General features: G+C 39.8%; 1 protein-coding gene across 1 annotated transcript; it reads right to left on the reverse strand.

Annotated features, from left to right (window-relative positions):
• Nucleotides 1-11,320: 11,320 nt before the first annotated feature.
• On the reverse strand, nt 11,321-14,586 carry LOC139446786 (GTPase IMAP family member 9-like). The gene is made up of 3 exons (XM_071228110.1): nt 14,570-14,586; nt 14,380-14,424; nt 11,321-13,687 (listed from the first exon to the last, which is right to left on the reverse strand). The coding sequence occupies exons 2-3, from the start codon at nt 14,381-14,383 to the stop codon at nt 12,486-12,488; spliced, it is 1,206 nt and encodes a 401-aa protein (XP_071084211.1). The 5' UTR covers nt 14,384-14,424; nt 14,570-14,586; the 3' UTR covers nt 11,321-12,485.
• Nucleotides 14,587-15,210: the final 624 nt, after the last annotated feature.

Raw genomic sequence — 15,210 nt, forward strand, 5'->3', positions numbered from 1 at the left:
TTTCTTCCTCGTCAGAATATGTTATGACTCACCCTTTCACGAACACCTGGTAAATATAACTTGGAACTCTTTAGTCAAGTATATGAATTGATAAAGCAATCTGAAAGAACATGACGTTTTGTATATTTGAGTGTCTCTGACATACACGCCCATAACTTGTATCTCACGTGTTATTAAAATGAACTGAAGATTAACTTGTGATCGTCATTTACTTATAACAGATATAAGAGGCAATGGCTGCCGTCTGGACATGTTTATGCGTGGGAAATAGGTCACAACGGACGAGGCCTTCAAGCGTAATGACATACGATAAACTCTCAATTATTTTTTTAAAGTTAAACAATGACACGATGACAGATGTTGCGTAACATTGTATGTAATGGATACACACATGTCGCCACACCGAAATCATTTTTTTAGATATTGGGAATATCGATGCAGATAAACATACGTAGCAAACGTTTAGACCTACTCGAGTAACGTCCCTTGTTAAAAATGTACCGTGACAAGCTGAATCCCTTCACAAGCAGTTCTAAGAGGCGAGGCGGATCTGTGTGAATGCTCACTGATACAAGAGGCTCAGGTTAATAGATCCAACAAGGGGCGTTACTCATGTTGTTCTGTAGACCACTCGGCTCGACTCCCCTCGTCCCATTAGAACACCGTATGATAACGAAAAGATCATTTTTTATTATCTCGTGGGGAACTTGGTTTATAGCGTCTGAGATATTACTTAAACAGCAATATACAAAAAAGCAATACACAATATTTCAGCAGTTAAGGGTGAACACTAACACACGCATATGAACCCACGCTCATATAAATAAAGTAAGGAAGTAAATAAGTAAGTAAAGAAATAAATAAATAAGTAAAGAAGTGATAAGAAAGAAAGTGTAAGTAAGTATGGTTTTACGCCGCTTTTAGCAATATTTCAGCAATATCACGGCGGGGGCCACCAGAAATGGGCTTCACACATTAATTGTACCCATGTCGGGAATCGAACCTGGATAATCGGCGTGACACCCATTTTGTGGTTTTGCCGGTGATCACTTAGTGAAATGTAGCCTGTTTCATTACATATTTTGAGTGAGTGAGTGAGTGACTTTGGTTTTAAGGCGCTTTTAGCAATATTCCAGCAACATCACGTCGGGGACACCAGAAATGGGCTTCCCATGTGGGGAATCGAACCCGGGTCTTCGGCGTGACGAGCGAACGCTCTAACCTCCAGGTTACCCCACCTCCATCATCAAAATATATTAACGGATATAAACAGAGATTAACGATATAAAGGGGGGTGGTGAAGGGAGATAAAGGGATATTAATATAGATGAAGGCAGATAAAGGGAGATGAACGGATATAAACGAGAGATAAAGGATATCAACAGAATAAACAGAGATAAACGGAAAAAGGATATCAACGGATATAAACAGAGATAAACGGATATAAACAGAGATAAATGGAGATAAACAGAGATAAACGGAGATATACGGATAAAAAAGATATCAACAGATATAAACAGATGAACGGAGAAAAAGGGATATCAACGGATATAAACATAGATAAACGGAGATAAAAAAAAGATAAAAACAGAGATAAACGGAGATAAAGAATGTCAACAGATATAAACACAGATGAACGGAGATAAACAAAGATAAAAACAGATAAACGGAGATAAAGGATATCAACGGATACAAACAGAGATGAACGGAGATAAACAGAGATAAACGGAGTTGGGAGTTGAAGGGAGACAAACGGATATGCAGAAATGAACGGATATACAGAAAAGAACGGATATACAGTGAGATATAAACGGCGATACACAGAGATGATCATAAAGGGAGATAATAATTCCCCGATCCCAGGAAGAACCGGTAAATAATAAACAAATTGCGAAAACGAACCCCATTATATACTGAAGCGCTAAAGAAACGTCACCCCAACTAACATTGCATGAAAAGTTGTCATTTAAATATCTGGGTAATTTTTGTCAAAGTTTCTAAAATTTAACATTACCTCGCCGGGAAAATGAAATTTGATGATAAACAACCAAAGCAGATGACAATAAAACAGATCGACCAAACGTATCACGGCAACGGCCATGGTAACCCGATGCACGTGAGTTCCGTGCAAATTGAAATGCACATGCGTTCCCCCATTTCTTGCCCTATAAAAATCCACCCGGATCGGATAACACTCATTCGATACTGAATTGCTACCACATGCCAAGATTGACAAGAAGTCAGCCACACCAAGCCCTTGGACGATTGCAAGCTGGACAAACCGCCCGACAAGTAGCCAATGCATTTCAAGTCCACGTAAGGACAATATACAGGCTCCAGCAACGATACCAGAATACCAACGCTACAGATGCCGGCCACGTAGTGGAAGACCAAGGGTCTACATCCGACGTCAGGATCGTCTGATTGTGCAACAGCATCTTCAAGATCGCTTTGTTACTGCTGCGGAAAGTGCTCGACAGACCATGGGGACACACCAGCAACACATCAGTGCGGACACCATGCGGCGACGATTGACGAGCAGACACTTCCACTGTCACAGGCCACACCGAGGACCCATTCTTAAACAACGTCATCGTCGGGACCGTCCTCAGTGGGCAACACAGCACCAGCATTGGCGCCACCAGCAGTGGAGAAGAGTGCTCTTCTCAGACATAACTTACTGTATCTCAACAGCAGATGGCAGAGTGAGAGTCTGGCGACGCCGTGGGGAACGTTATTCGGATGCTTGTGTTTGTTGAGAGAGACTCGTGGGGTGGTCCGAGCATCATGGTGTGGGGTGGAATTGGTCTTGCACAGAGGGTCGGTCCTGTGGTCTTGCAGAACATCGGTCCAGGGAGAGGCAATGGTGGTACAGCAGCTCGGAACATTGATCAAGTCTTGAGACCACACGCCATACCTCATTTGGCACGTCGCCGCAACCACGAGTTTCAGCATGATAACGCCCGTGCCCACACTGCAATAGCAACAAGAGACTTCCACCAGCAGAATGGCATCAGAACCATGCAGTGGCCTGCCCTCACTCCCGATTTAAATCCCATTGAGCACCTGTGGGACGAGATTCAAAGTCGGCTGAATGACGTCCGACCAAGGCCGACAGCTGCAGCTGAACTTCGTCTGGCGTTCTTCAGAGTGTTGGCTTAAGTGCCCATGGCCTTCATCAACCGCCTCATCCATTCCATGTATCGACGTTGCACGACGTCATCAATGCACATGGTGGACACACGAGATACTGACAGACTAGTGTTGCGTTTCACTTTCAGGACATTTGACACTTTAATTTCAAACTTGGTGATCAGTTTTGCCAAGTTTCATCTTTTTAATATATGTCTCAAAGTATGATTGCAGTGTTTGGACAAATAAGGTTTCCCATATATCTAGCCATGGTGACCATCGTTTGCGGTTCAGTATAGAATGACGCTTGCAGATTACAATCTCCACCTGATGTCGTACTTATGTATTTTACGGTTTACGGGGGTTGTTTTAAGGATTGAAGTTGAACTTCAAACCTTATATTGACAGATACATAAATCTTAACAAAAAACCCCATAAAACATCAAACTTTAATTATTTAAAGCGAACTATATCAACGCGGCGAGTCGTGGCGTCGTGACGTCATCCGTCCCAAACATTCCATTTTGAGTGACATCCCTTGGTTTTATAAACGGCAAAAAATGGCGGCTTCGGCAATGTCATTCGCTTGAAATAAAAGTTGCACCCAGTAAAGTTAGCGTTGGAAAGAAATCCAGACCCAGCTGATACTGAAAATGGATTGCTATTAACGTTCTGTGAACTTTGGGAGTGTGTTTGAGTCATACTATGGCTACTGATGACGGGGATTACCGCTCGAGGCGGCGCGGGTGGGTTACCCGAGGCAATACACGACAGGGTTTGTGATTTCTTTTGGTAAGTCGAACATTCTCAGTTGTAGCTTCGAATGGACGCTTCATTTCATATACATGATCTGTCTGGCTTCAAAGCCTGCGTCATTCAAAGCCTGAATCGATGTCGCACTCAGTTTTCCCAAATGTTTTATTTATATAATGATGTTATTGATGACATTGAGGAATCCCCCTAAAGTAGTTCTGTGTGTCTCCATTTGATTGACAACGTAATCACGTTCATCGGGAAATGAACGACAGTCAGACAGTAGTTTTTAACTAGGCGAGGTCACCCACTACCCACTACTGCAATATTTAATCATATTTACTGTAATATTATTACAGTAAAAGGATCTATTTGCACCTATCAGAATCAAGACTCTATACAATGAAACTGATTAATTATTATTCCGAAATGTAACAGTTACTTTTTGTTGGATTTTTAAAATCTCTTAAATTGTATTTCTCCTTCAAATACGCTGTATCATTTTTTAAATAGAGAGAGTACACTGACTCTCGATGTTGAATTATAGTATTTCAATCATTGTGGCATAATAAAGGTTTAGAGCATCATTAATAAACAAAACGTTATGTCGAACAGAGCTTCTGTACTGATAACAAAAAGCAGATGGTCTTCAACAGATGGTTGGAGCGGTGGGGGTAGCCTAGTGGTTGAAGCGTTCGCTCTTCACGCCGAAGGCGCCGGTTTGATTCCCCTCATGGTTACAATGTGAAAAGTCCATTTCCAGTGTCTCCTACGTGATATTGCTGTAATATTGCTGAATCCATACTCACTCACTCACTCAGCAGATGGTGACGAATGATGCCCAGATCTCAGGACAGTAGAAACTAACAATGACAATAAATCTTGTTTCAAATTTTATTAACATGTATTACATTTGTTTATAACGCCCGATTGATAGACGTGCTTCTTTTTGTTGGTATGGCCCGTATACTTGAACATGATTAATTAACTGCAGCAGTGTTGGGAGGGATCTTCATCTTACATTTCTCCCCTCAAGAGAAAAGGCCATAACCAGGATGGGATGCTATTGAAGATGTTGTTGTTGTTATTGTTGTTGATGTTGGAGATGGGGATTTGTCCTGAAACATACATTAAATGGTTTCTTTAAGAATACAAATGTAAGCGATTTGCAATGTGAAGGATGATAATTATTGAATGTAATTATTGATGTACGTCGTGGTGCAATACCCACGACACAAGTTGGTTGGTTGGTTGTTTAACGCCACACTCGGCGGTCTGTAAATAATCGAGTCTGGACCAGACAATCCAGTGATTTGACATCATGAACATCGATCCACGCAATTGGGATACGATGACATGCATCAACCAAGTCAGCGAGCCTGACCACCCGATCCCGTTAGTCGCCTCTTACGACAAGCATAGTCGCCTTTTACGGCAAGCATGGGTTGCTGAAGACCTATTCTACCCCGGATCTTCACGGGTCTACTCAAATGGCATACGATGACATGCTTTAACCAAATCACCGAGCCTGACCACTGATCCCGTTCGTCGCCTCTTCCGCCAAGGAAGGGTTGCTGAAGATCAATTCTAACCCGGATCTTCACACATCATGCATCATGCGGTAAAGCCTTAGTAAAGTCTACCACCACCAGTCGAGATTCCTCCAAGACTTACTTCGAACACATGTCTTTCCGTCAGGGAAATGGGGTACGAATCCTGGATAACAGTTGCATTTGTAGTCACCGTACATGTTGTAACAGTAGCCATTGCGGCACAGGGCAGCACTCGTGTAATTACACTCATTGATGTCTGCAACAAACCAAATGGTGTACATATTTGAAATAATAATGTTTGGAGTGTGCATTTTTAAAGCTTATTTGGCCACTATCCACACGTTAAACATATTATCGGAATCATATGTGTATATAGATAGTTAAACGTTAAGAACAAAATTCTTCCTGATTTTAATCAATTCGAGATAATTAATTTTTCATTCCATCCATTATGATAATATGATGTTACAATAATCCCCATCATGATAATATTTATGTAACTTTCGTTATCTAGTTACCAAATTCAATTCTTTTGATCTGACAAAGAATAAATGGAAACGAAAAGGGACAATTATTCGTTCATTGAACGACGCATGTTTACGAATTAACGCCATACGCTTAAAGGTACTGACCTATACACTCGAAAGTCTGTAAACTGATTTCAAATCCTTGGTAGCAGACGCACGTGGACGCAGTGCCAGCAACATTATCGATACATTTGCCTCCGAAACCACATCCAGAGATTGTGCAGTTGGTGGGAGCTGGAATAACAACATTAGAAAGTGTGTATGCTTGTCAAGTAGGACATGGTACATACCCCTTAAATATAACCACTGATCCTTTCTGATTCGTTTTTCACACTGTTCATTTCTTATATTGGAGAAGTGTGTATACTGGTCACTTCTAATATTGTACATTTAAAGTTCTGTTCACTTGTAGAACTGTATACTCTCCGATCATATCCAATATTGTGGCCGAAATATATACCCACTGATCTAAAGCTGAAACGCAAAAACGCAAATGTCTAAATCAAAATATGGTCATTTTGTATGTTGCTTGACATACAGTAAACTACGGTTATAACGAACACGCTTATAACGAAATGACGGATATAACGAACTTACTTTTTGGTCCCGACTACTTGCTGTAGTTATGCTGTATATGTGCATATAACGAACTACGGTTATAACGAACTAAAATTAGAAGTCCCTTTGAGTTCGTTATAACCGTAGTCTACTGTAATTTCTAACACTGTAGACGTAAATGTGTGGGCCAGATTACTTTGCATATTGCAGTCTTAACATATTTTCCCTGTACCTTTCTATTACTGTAACCGCCTCCGTGGTCTAGTGGTAGAGCGTCCGCCCGGAGAGCGGAAGGTTCGGGGTTCGATCCCAGGCCGCGTCATACCAAAAGACGTTAAAAGATGGTACTTGTTGTTACCCTGTCTGGCGCTCGGCATTAAGGGCCTAAAACAAGGACTGGTCGGCTCGGAGTCAGTATACTGTGTCTGAGTGGGGTATTCGTGTGAAACTGCGGCATGGTATCTCAGTGGGCTATCACCATAAATCGGCATCAGTCCGGACTAGTACAAGCAGCCACACACACACGTCGCTATATAAGTGCAATAATCTTGAACGCGACGTTAAACCCCATTTCACCTCACCTCTATTGCTGTATGCGAGCGTATACTCACTGATCGTGGAACTTTCTGGATGGGACATATACACTTATAAATAATTATCAATACTGTCGGACCATTAGATGCTAGGATACTCATCTTTTTCATTTGGCAGGCGAGAGAATACTCACTTCTAATAGTAGAAGCAACCACAGTTATTGCCTTTAAGATACGAGTGTAGTGGTAGACATGTTTTTACAAGGTAATTCTACGATTAAAGTTAATGCATCTGGAATATTTTGTAAAGACACTGCTTGAATGGTAATCAAATGACAGCATTGTTATCAAGATCTCTGTACATCGCATATCATGGTTATGATGTGTCCCTGTAGAATATGATGAAGAACTAGAAACTATAAAATATGCTAAGCTGGTAATGATATGTTACGATAAAATGAGTTCGAATTGACGATCAACTGAACGAGGCACGCCTAAGGAACGTAACTTTTTACTGCGTATTGCTTCACCTAAGAACATTAGACCACCCGCCTCTATACTTATGAACTACATGTATCGATTAATATATTTATCCAATTATCAAATATCAGTTCTATGCCCCAAAACATAAATCTTATTCTAAACTATAATACCTCTATAGACGTGAACTTGAAGTCCTTTATTTTGTAACATATTTGGCCATGTGTGATAATATATTTTCGAAATAAATAATTTCATATGAATAACAATGACGTGAATATGCACTATAATCACATTGTGCAGAAACAGTTACTGGGAAGGACTTACTTGCAGCGTAGGCAGTTCCAGTGAAGGCGAATATGAAACAAGCAGCCATAATAGCAACCATTGTGTCGGGTGGTGATGATCTGAGCAGGTAAGGACTTCAGAGCGATACTGATTTGCAATGTAAACTGCCATTCTTTTATACAGGGAACTGTGACTCCGAATACAATAACACATTCCAGAGTGGCTCCCCGACATGAAATATGATAAATCACCTTTTTTTAAACGCTCAAATAAAACAGACTTTGTCTGTCACATGGGACACTAAAAGTAAGTTCTGGTAAGGTAAGGAGAGTGGCATGGTCACTGCTCTAAAGGTCAGTTCCGATTCTTTCGTGACCCTGGTTGACCTGAGATATTACTTATCTCGCTTTGCCCTACACCCTGTGTAACCTGATGCGCTTTACACACAGCTATTATATTTTTAAACGAGGTATAAAGTAATTATTTCTAAGTATGTCTATCAAATGTTATCATCATCATCATCATCATCATCATCATCATCATCGCTATTGTAAGGATAAAATGGAATCGATGTGCCATAAATGGTTCTGATATCTATATTTACTTATTAACCATCTAGTCAATACGACGCAACGTAAATATTTACTCACTCAATCCGTTTCGTGAGTTACAGCAATATTTAAAGATATCTTTAAAATGAAGCATCTATTAGAGCTATTATTTCACAAGCTTTATCGATGACAAGTTCCCTCCTATACTAGTGTGAAAAAATGTCGAGAGTGAAAAAATTGCTCAATAGTGTTGACAAAATATTGCGATAAAAATAGAAAGTTCTGTTTGTGAATGTAAAAGAAGCTGTCTCATCTGTATGTCACAGTATGTCGACCCGTGAAGATCCGGGGTAGAATAGGTCTTCAGCAACCCATGCTTGCCGTAAAAGGCGACTATGCTTGTCGTAAAAGGCGACTAACGGGATCGGGTGGTCAGGCTCGCTGACTTGGTTGATGCATGTCATCGTATCCCAATTGCGTGGATCGATGCTCATGATGTCGATCACTGGATTGACTGGTCCACACTCGATTATTTTACAGACCGCCGTCATATAGCTGGAATATTGCTGAGTGCGGCGTTAAACAACAAAACAAACAAAGAAATCACAGTATGTCAAATATATGTGGCGAACAGGTCGTGGCGAACAGGTCATGGCCAGGTCATGGCCAGGTCGTCGTGGTCTTGCTAAATCCGATGTCCTCAGGTGAACGGACACAGACCTTTAGATGTCCATCAGATTACATGTAGACTATGATATATGGTACATGTATACGTCCAGAAAGTAAGAGAAGAGGTGTATGAGCTATTAATTCCGCTTGTCTGTATTTAGGTTTATTGGTTAAGGTATTTCTAAAATCCGCATGATCAGTTCAAATGGAAGAATAGAATAGGGTCAGTGTGCAGTTAAATGGGCTTGTTAATTACAACATCACGTTTTCAACTTACTCTAGAGCCTTATTAGACTACCATTCACGATGTTAACTGTATCGAATAAAGTATAATTGATTCTACTATTTACTTATATATCACCGTTTAAATTATCTCAGCCACGCATAGATATATATAACGTCAACGCCTTAAGACAACCGATTATCTGCAGAAACAGATTCCATTGTGCGTACAATGCTAAATCGTGATGAAAATTATATAATAAACGTCTTCTTTTCAAGTTCGTCCATTCTACTTAAGAATACATTAACTTAACTTGAAGTCAGTAAGGGTGTCTTGTTGAGTTGCTGGTGACGATAACTGCTTCAGAAACCGGGTGGTAAAAAAATAATTATGCTCCAGCCTATTAAAAAATAAAGATATTGCCTGCCACAAAAGTTACAATGTTGCAAGGTGTTTTACCTTAAAAGAAAATCAGACTCGTAGTTTTTAAAATTAAATAAATATCTGGGTTGTTTTTAGTTAAGGCTGAAACATATCTATTATCGATACACAATCCATTGCCTCACTGTCATTTGATAATATTATAGCATATACTCACAGTGTACATGTGCAATGATAGCTCTTAATCAATACAATTATCACCTGCAGAATCAAAACGTCAAAACTTACATGAATATTTCACATTTGTGCTAATTTTACCACAATGCTTATATTGATATAATGCGTTTACAAAACAATCCATTTCTATTATAACATTACTTTATTTGTGTAATACCATGTGCATTTGTAACTCCTTTTCGTCCTTAGCGCAACGGGCATTCTATACATTCTATACTGGCTATAAGTTTACACGTGGAACTGCACATTGATGACGTGTTATCAAGGAGCATCATTGATGGCAAGTGATGGAACAATATTTTACACCCTAGTCAGCAATTCTCCAGTCATGCCAGCAATCCTCGTATTTGGGGTATTTTTTTACACAACTCACACGGCACAAACTTTGTACCCACATGATTCTCACAAGTGGTCGTTTACCACCAGCATGGGGTACATGGCACCTATGCTTTCACCGCATGACCACGATTCTTACTCAAAAGTTCTGTCATTCTATATGAAAGTGATACGGTCGGAATCGGCTTTAAGTGGTTCTGTCTTATGCTCATGGAAAATGTTTTTGTCGTTTTTGTTTTATCGTACATGAATTATCAATATTCGCTTAAAATATACGTTCGAAATGGCGTACTTTCGCAGTACTGACGATAAATGTTTGCTAAACAGTAATGAATAATATTCAAATAATTTATTATGTACATGGTTGCACAGAATGTACTCGTGTTGACTTGAGTAAACAGATACACCTTTTGTTCCTGCCATGTACTGACGTGTATATCTCTAGATTGATTGTGATGAGTGTTAACTGGACATAATATCTAGTTAAACTCTTATTTTATCTCAGTATTTTGAATGATGAGCAATAGCCTGTCATTGATTGTTTGTTTGTTGTTTAACGTCGCACTCAGCAATATTCCAGCTATATGACGGCGGTCTGTAGATAATCGTATCTGGACCAGACAATCCAGTGATTGACATCATGAACATCGATCCACGCAAATGGGATCGATGACATGCATCAACCAAGTCAGCGAGCCCGACCACCCGATCCCGTTAGTCGCATCTTACGACAAGCATAGTCACCTTTTGCAGCAAGCATGGGTTAGCTAGTCAAGATATAAATATAGCATTGATAGGGTGTTTTCATATAGGCTTTGTGATAAGTCCTCGGTCTGTCATATTGGCCTTTGGCAGGCTGTAATAGGCCTCGATCTGTCATACCGGCCCTGGCAGGCTGTAATAGACCTCGGTCTGTCATATTGGCCCTGTAATAGGCCTCGGCATTGTCCAAACTGTTTCACCGAGGACCTTTTACAAAGCCAATATGAAAACATCCATAACATAACAGAATAGTAATGACCTCACATACATTTTTTATTGTTCAATTATAGAATAAAAAGACAAAATTCAACTTATCAATTGATGATGTTAACGCCAATAAACGGAGGTTCCTATAAACGGAGACACATAGTTGGTTTAGGTTTTGGAAATCCTGCTCTCGGGTTATTCCCATTCTGTTTTCAGTCTCAAGTCAATACCATAAAATATCACTTTCCAACACTAATCGATGCCATTGGCGGCCACATAGCTTCATCATCGCAAGTATTTGTTTATAAACATTCATTGTTGACAGCACGCCTCCTGTACAGACTCGAGACGTTGTCGTATATAAGACTCACAGCTAAAATCCACTCAATCCACGGTGCAATAAATCATGGGAATATAGAGTTTCAAGAGTGTAAGCCAATTTGGGCATTATGGATATTCTTACCGGCAATGAAAAGCAGGGCGGATTTTAAATCAGTATAAACGCCTCAAGGAAACCGATTGCAACGCTCGGTATGAAAACGTCCATTCGATGATCAAATTGAGAACATGTCAGCTTTTTAAGTTATATTTTAATACAGAACCCTTATGCTGCCAAATGGTCTATTTTAACTGGCTTAAGTTGTGTTTTTTTAAAACTAGGAATACAAACGAACAGATACTGTAATTTCCCTCTTCCTCCCAATAAAAGAGTGCTTAAATTTTGTTTAAATGTATCGAAGATAAACACACCATTATATTTTTTTTTACGGTATCTGCTGAGTTACCAAATATGTTTAATATTCCAGCATTTGTCAATAACATAAATGTTTTAAAACTAAACGGATATTATATCTCTATACATACTTTTAATTAATGAGTCTTTAATTGGCCTTTAAATATTTCCGTCACTTCCATACACGAAACTTATAAATATATTTAAAACAATATTTATTTATTTTTTATCAGAAATCAGAATCAGATCAAGATGTTTATGTTGACACTGAGCTCCCATCTCCCGGACCAAGAAAGTCACAAAGGTCAACGGGTGTGAATCGCATTGTCTCCTAAATGCACTATTAGGGTCAACAAGGAGAGGATCACGGCATCTAAGACATATATAAATGTACGTGGAATGTTCGTCTGTAAATGATAACATCCGTTATTATGATTGTTCACAAAGTGAAACAGTTATACGGCGAACTATGTCGTTACCATCAGCACAGGCACCAGGTTGACAATTATTAAAATAATCTTAATTTGTCTCCACAAATGTCATAATTGAATGAAGATTTGATTTATTTTGCTTCATCCTTTTTGTTGGTTTCACCTTTAACCTGTGACTTGTCCTCAGGTGACTCAACTTTAGGTGTTTCATTTGTCAAGGCGGCGTCAGACAGCGTACTGAAAAAGTGTTTACCCATCTTATCCACAGCTAATGCAAGTAATTGCGGTGCAACCAGCTTCACAACAACATTGAAAAGATTCATCATCATCTCTGTTTCATTGTTGACTTCTTTCCGAGCCGTTTCTCTATAATTTGGAGGATTAGCCTCACACAGAATCTTCCTCCGTTCGACTTCTAAATCTAGTCGCTGTCGTTCCTTCTGAAGATCACTTTCCATTTGCAGTCTTTCTTTCTCTATGTCCAGTTTCATTTTCTCAATTTCTAACTGTTGCTCCTTTTGCTGTTCTTTCATGCTCAACTGTTGTACAAGTTGGGTGATCTTCTCTGTCTGAGCCTCTTCCATTGCTGTCATTTTAGCCTCATATTCCTCTTGTATCTTCCTCTTTTCCTTATTGACTTCAGCCTCGTGTACCTGTCTAAGCTGTTCCTCCCTCCTCAGCATCACCTTCTCAGCTTCTTTGTACATGTCGCTTGTATAGACCTCACTAGAGTTGTTAGAATGGATCCTGTCCACCATGTCCAGAAACCTTTGAACCGTCCCGCCCCTCTCCTCTGGAGATGCCCTGTTATTAAAGGCAATGTATCTATTGCCACAAGACTTCAGAAGATCTCGTAGCATTTGTGGTACGTTTTCCAGGTATTTCTCAATAGTCTTGCCGCTATGATCCAAGTCATCCTTTCTAGTGAACAGAACCATAAGGTACTTCATCATTCCCTCCCCAAAGACGTTCTTGAAGTGTTCTACGGTATCTTGTTCCTCTTTCGTGAATCTATCAATCCTGACAACCATAATAAAAGCATGTGGTCCAGGTGCCGTCATTCCAATACATTTCACCACCTCTCTGGTGATGTCGGCATTGGACATGCCTGTATCAAACAGTCCAGGAGTGTCAATGATTTGAACGTTTCGTCCAAACCTCTGACAGATTGCCCTTTGGCATTTGTCGGTGACAGACTGACCACATGCGTCGGACTTGAATTCATCCCGACCTAGGATGTTGTTACACGTTGTGCTTTTCCCTGACCCTGTCCGTCCCAACAGGACGAGTCTTCTCTCTGGACAGACGTCATCTGACCAGCCGATAGGCGCATCTGGAGAGTGATTTTATACTTAATAAATGTGTGTTTCAACAAAAATACGTTTTCATAGCCTTGTAAAATACACATTCATAATAAGAAGTTAAAATTGAGTCACTGATGCATATTGTTATGTGACAGAGGCAGTTCTTTCTCTATCAATCTTCATTTCTTCTGATTTTACCTGGAGGCACCGGTGGCCCAGTCTTCTAAGGCGCCACGATTCGCTGTGCGTCCCTTGGGCGCGCCAGAAACCTATGATTGTGAGTTCGAATCCCGGTTCGCCCGGTTATGTTTGTAGGTTTGTCAGCACCAAACCCGTGCTTGTGGGTAAACGTCTGAGACCTGCATCACTTCGGGCTTTCCTCCCACATTAAGCTGACACGCCGCGATGTAACTGTAATACTGTTAAAAGCGGCGTTAAAAACTCACTCACTCACTCACTCACTCTGATGTTACTAGCAGTTCACGAGTCTTACTAGCTGCTAATACACAGAAATACACAATAGTTGGGTGTTTCCGCAACATCATAGAAACATATGTAAATACGAAAGATCGAGTATGAAAGAATTACCAACTGCAAATCTACATTATTGGAATCTCACAACACAAGTGATGTAGAATTAAATAGCCAAGGGAAGTTACATATTGATTTATAGATGGATATTTTGATATTTACAGAAAAGAGTTAACATTTCTTTACTCACCCATTCTTGGAATATTTTCTGTGTTTATATTTTGTTGGTCCAATCCTACAAAAAAGTTCATCGTTTAGAATGCTATACATTGTTTATGATAATTGCTACTAACGTGTCTGGTGACTCATACAAAACACCTGTCTGACCTACTTTAAATAAGGTACAAAAGAAGTACACATGTTAATATAGAGAATCTCACCCGAGTGTCTTTTGATATCAAATATATCAAAACGAGTTGATAAAGGTGGAAATAATTCGAGGTTTGCCGAGTATGAACCTTCATAGAGTGAGGGCCAAACTGTATGATCGTCGGAGCATGTGACGGTCAATTCTCAATTATTAGTAAATTAGCGTTTGCGTAATCATGTATCTAGTCCCCAGGTACAATATTGATCCTATTTTCGCTGTCACTTCAGGCATGAAATATTGCGAAGGTTAGCTTAGTACGATAGCGATAAGAATATACACACGTTACGATCCATTAAAAATAGTAAAGAAAGTGCTATCACACTTTAGAAGTCGACATCCACCAAAGGAAAACACAGGGTTGTTGGATAGAACACTTCAAATGACAAGAAGTGTTATAATTGTAGCATCACTTTCTTGTTACACTCAAATTTTCTTATTACGTATATGCATTGCAAAAAATTATTTGACGGATGAACAGCAGAAGTACATAGCTACTGCTAATGCCTCAATCTATCTAGACACGAATCAGGTTTTCTGTTTGACTACACAGCTGCGACGGTTGCGACACGTCAGAAGCCTTGGGTTGCCCACAACGAGGTAATATACCTATACGCTATAGCTCATTGAATAGAAATAGAACACTGTGACATT

Source organism: Haliotis cracherodii, unplaced genomic scaffold (assembly GCF_022045235.1).
Source record: "Haliotis cracherodii isolate W230 unplaced genomic scaffold, xgHalCrac1.p SCAF_6, whole genome shotgun sequence".
In the NCBI taxonomy this organism is placed as follows: Eukaryota; Metazoa; Mollusca; class Gastropoda; order Lepetellida; family Haliotidae; genus Haliotis; species Haliotis cracherodii.